This window comes from Halyomorpha halys, unplaced genomic scaffold, assembly GCF_000696795.3.
Source record: "Halyomorpha halys isolate HHAL.00 unplaced genomic scaffold, Hhal_1.1 Scaffold1794.1, whole genome shotgun sequence".
Classification (NCBI taxonomy): domain Eukaryota; kingdom Metazoa; phylum Arthropoda; class Insecta; order Hemiptera; family Pentatomidae; genus Halyomorpha; species Halyomorpha halys.
In genome coordinates this window covers 98,315-109,480 of record NW_027113207.1, presented here as the reverse complement: position 1 = coordinate 109,480, position 11,166 = coordinate 98,315, and the positions used below count along the sequence as shown (strand labels likewise).

Below are 11,166 nucleotides of genomic sequence, written 5' to 3'. Positions count from 1 at the left end.
GATTTACCAGAATGATAGAAAACCACAACCTTAGAGAGGATAAATTTATCAATCAAATAAGTGGACTTTGATGTCCTAGTCATCAATTTTTTTTTTTTACCTAAAATAATTAATTGTTTATTTCCTCAATATGAAATTGAGTAGCTATATTGATCATTTTTCATTTCTCAATAAAATTATGAATAATCCCATGGCACAATGTTTATAAAAATTGGATAGTCATGCAAACAAAATTTCTTGAAAAAAGTATTGCTGTAGCTTATAAAACAGAAAACCCATAAGTTTTACTTTTCATAAAATCAATCCAGAAAAATAATTAAATTTTTATAATGACTGAGAATATCATAATATCATTGGTCCAGAAGGTCAATGACGCATCTGTAAATTTGTGAAATTGACTTTATGCTGTTGGCCAAGGAAAGAATTTAGTAAGTATAATTATGTTGGTTTACTAACATCTCCTATATCCATTTTAGAGCCTGACAGCACAATAAAAGTCAATTCCACAAAATATTATAGGTGTGTCATTGATCTCCTGGAGCAGCAATATGATAATCGCTACTGCACAAGATCTAGATAAACTTCTTTATAAAAGATGAATGGAATATGGTCCGGGTGCGGTAAAAAATATATATGTAATTATATAAAATGTAATTATCTTTTTATTATCATTATTATGTAAATTATAAAAAACTTTTCAGCTTGCAAACAACTGTACTTTTCCTATATCAGCCATTGAATGTATAAATGGTGTGTCTTAATTGGAGTTTTGAGATTTGCATTATTAAAGGGCAAGTCTTATAAAGATGATGGTATGAAATATTAGCTTTCTATATTAAAGACTAATTATTCTTAACTATATTCAAAATTATTCACAAGTATTGGAAGTTAATCCACCAAATAATTAATTATTTTATTTATGAAATGAAATCTAATCAGGATAGAATGACTCGCTCAACTGTAACTTCCAACGACTTATATAATTTCAACTAAAAACCACTAAAATATGTGAATCGATCAAGTGGCAATCTCAGATGTTCAAATTAGATTATATTAAATTCACCGATAACTTTTAACACAGAATTAGTAACAAAAAATAAGCCCCAAATATATTCTTTTCATATATTGCTAATTGGGTGACACAAACCAGTTGATCCTTTTGATTAAAAAAAACTTCCAGCTTTATTCAAACCAATTAATTTAATATAAATAATGAATATAATTGCAAAAATTAGAAATAGTATTTCCATATATACTTCCTAGTGATAAAAAAATATGTAAGCATATGTGTAACCATGAGTATACCAAAACATATGCATAACAAAGTGGCTGACAATCACATATATTTATTGACTTCAAGAAATCTCTTTGGCTACTTAATAACATATGGAATATTTAAATCAAAAATAATAAATTGGCACAAATGAAATGTTTTATCTATTGCTGTTATTCTCTTCACTGACCAGAGTTAGGTAAAAAGTTATTGCGATTACTAATTGCAGTCAAATTTTATCACAATTACTTTAGTCTAATTACTATTGGTAATTTCGGATAATTATTAAAATTACAGTGGTTCATCAAGTAGTTGAAAATACTGATCAAAATTATAATTACTTTTTCTAGTTTCAAATTACAGTAATTGGGATGTGATCCTGATAGCAATAACTATTTGACAACTCTTGCCACTGATCAACATATCCTTATATTAAATTAAAAATGAATTTGCCTTTTTATCAATAATTTAAAAAGTTATTCTGAGAGTAACTTATTTTTTTTTATTATTTACTGTAACTATGAACATAAGAATTTACCTGTTAAATCACTACAATATCACATAGAAAAAAGTTTCAATCCCTAATTTGACTATACTGAGAAATACTGTTCCATTCAGTTCGTTAATTATACAGCTCAAATGTTAACACACCACTAGCCATTCTATTGACATGAGTCAGAAACGTATACGTAGCATTTACAATCATTACCATATCAATGAACATAGTTTGGTAATAGTTTGCCTCAACTCCCCCAAAATGGCGGAAGCCAATTTTTACCGAACGTGAGTGTACTGGCAGTCCCGAACGGACCCGACTATAGACGAACTAGGTTAGGTTACGATAATAACCATTTTCTAAGAGGGAAAATTTCTGTCTTTGAATATAGCTATCAAATAAATACGCACTTACTTCAGGGCTGAAAATCTTTGAGCACTTCGGAAACCACCTTGTAAAATGGTGAGGGCATTCTGGATTGCCCGAGGTTATTCAATTCTTAGAAGATGGTAAGAGTTCCCACACTGGAAAATTTATGACTGCACCACTGGAGATAATCCGGAAGGGAAGACACAATTGAGAAACGGAGCGAAAGGTGGATGATGACCTTGATACAATATTCCACAAACTTATAATGCCGTCTACGCGCGAAGTAGGTCCTTCTGGTCTTTGTAATTTCAATTCCTCATGGTGGATAAGGGTGTTAGCTACAGAGCCTTGGTATGAAGGTAGGTCCCTAATACTGTACTTGTTGTATTTCGGAGACTATTTAATACTTGGTCACGAACTGCACTGCATTCCATTGATTAATAACCACGGTAACGAGAACCACCGAAATATATCTCCTCACTGAGAAAGTTTACTAGGTTGGTTAGTAAGAAGAACTACCTGTTAATGTATAGAGAAGTCGTCTGCAGGCCCAGCCCACAGATTTGGTGGCCAAAGGAAGAGGACCAGTGGTGGATAGACTGCTGAAAGGTCACAGCCACTCTGCTCTAAAAATTATTTAAGAATTAAAAACGGCAAACAATTTCAACAGCTCATGTTATGCACACTCCTTTAATTCAAGAGGTGGATTTTATTACTCCATTGTCCAAAAGGGAGATGATGTAGAAAACATCTATATTATTGAACATTTGTATTCGTCTGAGAAGGGTGTAATATTATTGAACATTTGTATCTGTAACCACTTGCTCATCGACTTATTGAACACATTATTTCAATGAAGACAGGGCCTATAGAGTTGATATTATTAATGGTGGTTCCTCTATAGATTTGCACTTATGTGGAGTTAAAACAAAGTTCAGACTCTAATTGTTTTTTAAAAATTACTACTAATAACTTAACTAAAAAAAAATTATCAAATGACTTGAAAACTATACTTCTTTTTGAAGATTATATTCATTCATTTGGAAGTTAATGAGATTATCAACAGTAAAAACCAATCTTAATCGGTAGTAATTAACAATAATCTTGATCAGACCATAGCTGATTTATATCAATTTTCACTTTTTTTTTTTGTGTGAGTACCAGAATTTTGTTATATCTTTTATTCTGACTGCTCAAGTTATTTTATCAGGATCAGAATTAACTATCACAATACAAGGTTTTATCACTCAAATAATTTAAAAACATTAATCTATTTTTTTATTACAATTAATAAACAAAAATATAACCAAGCACTAAGGAAAGCTTGGAGTGGGCACTCCAGATATTTGAGTTTTGGCAACATAGTCACAGGTCATTCCACTATGATCCTCAGAAATCAAATTTTCAATTTTTTTTTTTACTCTTAGTATAATGACTCCAAAACATTTTTTTATTGTTTTGCATATGTTGATAAAATAAATAATATTCTTTAATAATTTGATTTTTTTTAAAATATTTATTTATTACTATTTACAACTGTATGTTATAATACATTTAGTAAATCTGATCTAAGTTAAATTGGAGTGTTATAGGCGTGTTGAGAAACTACCCATTGGTAGCACTCTAATGACATTTTACAATAATTTGATTTTAATTAGTTTTTGTTATTTACTTTAGCTGATATAAACAATTACCGCCTTAGTTTCTTTACTGAACATTTCAAATGGCGAAAACAAAAACAAAAAAAGGTACAGAAAGAACGAGTCATTCATTCGTCTATAATTCGCCATTCCCATTGCGAAGGCTTTATTAAAATGCGAGAACTCGGAATTGAATTGAAACAGCTTCTGACATCAGAAACTAGTTTACTAGAATTCTAGAGATACAAATCTCACAGTAAACCGTCAGAAGAAGACTAAAAGAATCAAAACTTAACTCAAAAAGATCTGCAATAACCCGCTTTTTACTGGAGAAGACCATAAACAGAGACTAAAATATGCTTGAAAACATCTAGATTGCTAAGACCAACTCTTGTTTTGTCAGTGATTTTATCCCTCCTCAGAACAAACTTGGTTTTGTATGTCAGAAACTTTTGTTGGTATAGTGATTTTGGAATGAGGGTGGTCAATAATATCCCTCAGATGGCCTCGATACTGCGTGCTCCTCTAATCTCATGTTTCGAGCCTCGAGTTCACGGAAGAAAGCTGAAAGGGTTACAGCCTTTCGAAATTAACACAATGCTAGAGGAAAAACAGTCTCTAGTCATTTTGAAGGCATAGGTAACGCAATAGGATGGCACTTGTCATAATTTTTGTTAGTAATTAATTTTGTTTAATTACTCCTTGTTCATTTCTGACATGCAGGGAAGAGGGGGTTATCTATACGTCAACACCCTATTTTAACCATGGTATGAGAGTGTCAAGTTTTCATTACATGAGACCACCACGAAATAATAATATAAATCAATAGGATATTCAACAGTAAGGATTTTGTGCAGTGTCTCAATGCATAATAAGTAGAAAGCTTGTTAAACAACTATTTTGGCATTTCCCTGCAGGAAAAAAGTGAAACAAATAATAAGATCAAAGCAATCGTAGCCGATTTCCACGGTAATTCAAAAGTCTTGCCCTTTCATGATCTATCTGATCGTCCATCTTTGGTTTTACTGTCATTCTGACTGACTGTGTAGGGGTCCCTTATTAGAGAAAGGCTTGATTTCAAAAAATGCCAAATATTTAACCAGAAGTTGCGTTTATTATTAAAAATTTAATTTAGAATATTAAATCCCAACTAAGTCTTGGGACGTTTGCTGCAGTTCTAGAGTTTTTAAACTCTGTTAAATGTTCAAATACATTAAATCACTCAATTTATATATGACATTAGTGTTATTAGTTATTACCTCTATCTTTTGAACACTACGTTCTGGAACAGAATAAAGATTGTTGTAGAGGAACCTTTCGATTTCAATTTGATAGTGATACCCAAAAGAGATTAGTCTTGGTTTTTTAATTCATAAATGCTTATCCTACCGCATTATAAGTGCTTCTTATGGTTTTGAGATTCTGTAAAGATTAATTTTGGATGCTTGTTTTTGATAAGGAAAACAAATGTTTTATGTGATAGGGATAGGACTAGGTGATGCTAAAGACATCACTGTTAAGGGTTTAGAAATAGTCAAATCAGCAAGTAGAGTTTATTTAGAAATGTTTACATCAGTGTTATCAGTTGGAAAGGATGGATTGGTGACTATTTTGATGAATATTTGACTTTATTTCCAATGCAAAACCATTATAAGCCCACCGTTTTTTAGGAAAAGTTTTATGGCAGAGATGTCATTATTGCTGATAGGGAATTAGTTGAAATGGACGCTGATACTATTTTATTTAATGCTGACAAGGAAGATGTTGCATTTTTAGTTGTAGGTGATCCCTTTGGTGCTACTACCCATACTGACTTAGTTTTACGAGCAAAACAAAAACAAATTCCAACTAAAGTTGTTCACAATGCTTCAATCATGAATGCTATTGGTTGTTGTGGGTTACAGGTGATTCTTTATTAAATAATTAATTAGCTTTTGTATGTCCATTTAATATATATTTACGAATTTAGAATATATAAGAGTTGAATTCATAATAAAAGTATGAAAAAGAGGAAGAAAATCTTTGAAATTTATCTGTTGTAAAATAATTTAGTTGACAGTTATTGTTCCAGAACTTGAAAGTAAGAATTTATAAAATTGTATACTTTGATAGCCCTTTAATTGTAAGAAGGAACAGTACAATGACTTTAGAATACCATAATTTGACCTGGACTCAGTAAAGTTAATTGGTTTACAATTCTACAACATAATAATTGATTTACAATTCTAATTTCAAGCAAGATCACGACTTGAGTGATTTACCGTAAATTGATTGGTAAATGTCGTAAAGTTCAATTAAAACTCAAGCCATGTTTACATAGCAGTATTCCGTCTTGGTTGTATTGTATGGCAGACTGTAGGAAAAATGGAGGAAGTAGAATTGGTTGGTGTAGTAGGTGGAATTATTTTAGAAATTATATAAATGAAATGGTTTAACCATAAAAAAAAAAAAAAAAAAATGTGGGAAAGAAATTATGAATGGAAAATGGTCTGGGTGTGGTGAAAAAAAAACTCAAATAGTAGAATTATACTATTTGAGTTTTTTTTTTTACCGCACCCAGACCATTTTCCATTCATCTATACACATGGTCAATCAACAATCTTCCAGAAAGAAATTATATTTTAAGAAGCAAAAATACTAGCATAACAGGTACTAGTAAATGAACTTGGAAGAAATATTAGGTTTGATTTGTACAGCATGTACTGGATAAAAACCAGGAAAACCAGTTCACCCCCTTTCCCATCCTCAATGAAAGAATCTTACTCAATCTGTCTCTATAGTAGTTCAATTTATTTTTAATTTACACTTAATTGGTTCTGTAAAATAGAATTTTCATCTCAGTTATAATTGTTTGTATGCTTATTAGCAGTGGACCTTGACTGTTAACATCATCTGATATTTAATTATTTGTGGGAAATTTAACTTTATTTTTTTTTTTATCATTCTTGACTTTTATTTCATTAAAATCCAATCTCTTCCAAAAATGATCTGCCTAGAAATCTGATGATGACATTGGAACAGGCATGAAATTTCCAATTGCCTACAGTAAAAATAAAATACTGTATTTTAATTTTTAACAAATATATTAGTTAAATTAATATTGAAGATTTATCTTATATACATTCTGCATTGACCAGATCTTGTCCTTAACCAGCCATGTCTTAGTCTCAGAGAAGTCAAATAACTGGGGTTCTTCTGTGGAGCATCAAATATTGTTTGGCTGATAACACAAGGCACAAGATGTTTTGTATAAGGTCTGCCTTATGCATTAGAAACGTATGACGCTTTTTAAGTAGCACAACCCATGAAGAGTTCTGTCCTCCCTCTAGCAGCAACCTCTATGTGTTTCTATTCTTTGCCAGTTTCTATCCAGTTTTACATATTCAAATAGTTATTAGCATTATTGAATACACAATCTACCCATTGCAACCTTGGTCTCTGAACTCTGTAATGATTATAAAAGGATTCAGTCAGAATCCTCTTACGATGGAAATCAGCCATTTTCATGAGATGTCCTGATAATCTGAGTTTTCCTAGCTTGATGAAATGGGAGATATATAACCCATGATATAAATTATACAGCTCTCAATCGTTTTGTAAATAAATTCTTCCTTTTTTTATATCTTTCCAATGGTATTGTCCAATTTTGTGAGAGATAGAAGGATTATATTAAAAAGTTAAGAATAAAAAAAATTAAAGATAGGTTACCTATGAAATCATTGAAAATCAGTGAATAAGGGCTTTTTGTCACTATTGAGAAGAAGAAACATTTAAATGTTGAATAGAACCAATTTTATGTTTTAACATCAATATACAACAATGATGTTTAAACTAATACAGTTGAGAAGATAGATAAGGTGTGACAGTTCCCTTTCAAGAGGTATACATGTAGTATTTAATGTGACAGTACTGTCATTATCGGCCATCACATCCCTTTTACAACACCGTACTTACAATAAAATTAATAAATCTGGTCAGCAATCAACAGAACTAACCTAAGGTTGCTGAATGGTATAAACTAAAAAAAAAAATATATATATACATAAACATATGATGGATCTGTGAGAGGAAATTGTTTAGTTTTTCTAAGAACATTGAAATATCTTGGATAGCTATCAAATAGGAGATTTATTTAGTTATTTATGGACCTACATTTACTTTCTTTTATCCTCAAAATACTAATGCTTTCTCGTTGATATTAATAAACTTGTTTTATCTTTTTCACATTTCATTGTTCAATTTCCAATGTTTCTGCTCTGTTCATGTTAACAGTTAATATTTTTTTATTTTATCATACAAGATATGTGAAATAGTACTACAATATATATTTTTTATATTGTAATTTTTTTTTTAAATTTCAGTTGTACAATTTTGGAGAAACTGTTTCTATTCCGTTTTGGACAGATTCATGGAAGCCTGATAGCTTTTTTGAAAAAATATGTTCCAACAAACTAAGAGGTCTTCATACGCTGTGTCTTTTAGGTAAGTAGGCTGCAGGATGAGCAAATGTTGATTGTCAGCAAATTGTTGCTTTGCACCTTTTTTGACAATTTTTTCTTAAAATAAAATTTAAGATATAATTCTTACATCAGGAATGAGTTTATTTGAACTATCTTTTGATTATTTTAGGTCAACACGATTTTTATATTCCCCATTACTTATTATACTCTTAGGATAGCCTGTTTTTCATTTATAACGACTGACCATGAAATCTTCAAGAGCTCTGGAAGGCTTAGCTGTAATAAAGTTAACTGATATCTACACTTAATCTATAAAGCTGAAGTGTATGTTTGTTTGAATGCGTTATTTCAGGAACTACCAATCTTCGGAACTAAGAAAACTACCAACTTTTTGCGACTAAAAATATTGGTCCAAATTCTCAATTTATTTATGCTAGTGGATGAAGCTGTAATGGGCGGCACTTGTTAATATTATAAATGTTGCCTATATTTATTATCATTATGAAATTTGATTTGTAAATTCCAAATTCATCTCTGAGTTTTTAAAATTCTTATAGTGTGACAGATATTTGTTTTCTTAGATTGTGTACTGAGAAGTCAAGTACGTATTTGACCATTTGTGTGAATTTTCTGAAAATATTCTTTAATATGCAATTTAAGGGTAATAACTAATAAAAATAATAAAATTATTCAGTGGAACAGACATCAATATCCTCCTGTACTGCCTCTATAGTGGGTAACTATTGATTCTAAACTTCACAATTGAAATATGCCACTATAAATTCTTATTAAATTCACATTCAAGTAATTTGTAATTTCTGAATGATATGAAACATTTTGTGTTAAAAAAATACATTTGTGGTGATGGTTGCTTGATTTTATTGGTAATGTTATATAATAATTTGTTACATTTATGATATGAGATGAGATTTATTACAATAAAAGAAAAACAACAAAATAAGCAAGTAATTTGATAGCAACAAACATTTGCCTTATTATGCTGAATAAAAAATATTATTTTTCAACCATAATGATTTTTTTATCTCAGTTGCAAACTTTTATGAAAATTGAACAATTATTAATTAATCGTGTCTGTTTTCCTTAGTAGGCTTTCAAGCCCTTTCATATAATTCAACTTCTCTCTCATATAATCATTATTACTACTATTTTAGTCTTAATTTCGCAACATTCCCCAAGTTTTCTTCTTTTTCCACTCCTATTTTTCTATAAAATTATTACAGAACTTCGCTCAAAATGACTTTCATTCAAATTAAATTGCTTGATACACGTTCATTCTCTATTGATACCCAAATTATATGGCTCAGTAAAAATTTAACATATCAGAAGTGCATTACTTATGTATGGTAAATTGAAAAAAAATGTGAAAAAAGAAAGATTAAAGGTAGTATTCAAGCTTACTGAACTTCTTTATTGCTAAATGATGGCCTAAAGTGTGTGTCAAAATAAGTACATCTATAATAAAGCAACATAAGAGAATACATATGTTCTTTTTGATTTGACTGGCTCTCAATAATTTATATATATATATATAATACATGAAATTACTGATTAATGCAAGTAATGCAATTACAATATTTATTGTTTCTTTATATAAATAAAAAAAAAAGGAGTTTTCATTAATTCAATTTATATTTTACTAGATATTAAAGTCAAAGAACCTACTCCAGAAAGTATAACAAAGAAGAAAAAAGAATATTTACCACCTATGTTTATGACTGCCAGCGAAGCGTCCAGGCAGTTAATGGAAATTGTCAAAAATAGCAATAGTTCAGTGATTGACGGTGATACTCAGTGTGTAGGAGTTGCTCGAGTGGGTTCAGATGAACAAGAAATTATTTGTTGTTCTCTCAGTGAGATGATCATGAAAAACTTAGGAAAGCCTTTACATTCCCTTGTGATTGTAGGTAAACTGCATCCTTTGGAAGAAGAATATCTGAATTTTCTATCAAATTAAAAAAATAAATAAGTTTTTATTGATTTTAGCCTAAAACTTCTTTGTTACTACCTGTATTTATTTCCTAACTCAACAATCGTTATTTTATTTTGTCAAGAAAGTCAATAACTTTCTATGTGATTTGAAGATCACTGGTCTCAAGGATCAAGATTTAATTATAACATTCTTTACAGTTTTGGAATACTTATTTAATTTTAATTATTTGGATGTGAAATCCTTCTTTTTGTAGTTTTATTTATAACAATATATATATATCACTACACCATCAACATTTTAGGGTTATTCCCATCTCTAGGATAATATCATGTCCCATTACTAATCCTATTTGTTAGGAATCCATATTACAATTACCTCAGTAATTATTAATAAAAATATTGTTATTATTTTAAAGACCTAACTATAATTACTTTTACTGGTATATAAATATAGAGTATATTTAATTATTATTATCTGTTTTATTTCTTTTCTTGACTTAGGTAGATATGTTTATAATGTATTTGCGAATTGTCGTGGCTAACCTCTTTTGTATTCTTGGCTCTTTAACTAATAAATTTATTCATTCTCTTGGTAATATTTAGCTTTAATTTTACCCTCTTAACCACTTTGCAAATTGTTTCAATTAAGGACATTCATATAGTACTTAAATTATTTTTATAAAATTAAATAAACAAATGATAAAATAAACAATAACTATGGAAAATTTTTGAAAAATTGTAGCCTTTATGGACCGAGTTAATTCCTTAAGAAGTGGAAAAATCCCTAAATGTTGTTAGTGCAATGATTTGTATTTTAAATAAAATATGAACAGGAAAGTATATATTTCACACCCAATTAATGAAAAATTAGATTAGTTAATGCTAGTATAAAATAGCATTGATGTTTATTTTTTTGACCCAGTTATTATTTCAAAATTATAATTAGTTATTTTTTTGAGTTTTAATCATTTATCATTT

General features: G+C 29.6%; 1 protein-coding gene across 2 annotated transcripts; it reads left to right on the top strand.

The window, feature by feature from the left end:
* Positions 1-5,081: 5,081 nt before the first annotated feature.
* Dph5 (diphthine methyl ester synthase) lies at positions 5,082-10,241 on the top strand. Of its 2 annotated transcripts, none has more exons than XM_067050808.1 (4): positions 5,082-5,380; positions 5,449-5,556; positions 8,140-8,260; positions 9,900-10,241. In XM_067050808.1, the coding sequence occupies exons 1-4, from the start codon at positions 5,246-5,248 to the stop codon at positions 10,211-10,213; spliced, it is 678 nt and encodes a 225-aa protein (XP_066906909.1). In that variant the 5' UTR covers positions 5,082-5,245; the 3' UTR covers positions 10,214-10,241. The 2 variants fall into 2 exon arrangements, with proteins under 2 accessions (XP_066906909.1, XP_014291652.1); XM_014436166.3 differs by having other exon boundaries at positions 5,449-5,682.
* The last annotated feature ends 925 nt before the right edge of the window (positions 10,242-11,166 follow it).

Coding starts and splice junctions, on each gene's coding strand:
- Dph5 (XM_014436166.3), top strand. CDS start 5,246: ATGTTTTATGTGATAGGGATAGGACTAGGTGATGCTAAAGACATCACT. Junction 5,683..8,139: donor TTGGTTGTTGTGGGTTACAG/GTGATTCTTTAT, acceptor TTTAAATTTCAG/TTGTACAATTTTGGAGAAAC. Junction 8,261..9,899: donor TCATACGCTGTGTCTTTTAG/GTAAGTAGGCTG, acceptor ATATTTTACTAG/ATATTAAAGTCAAAGAACCT.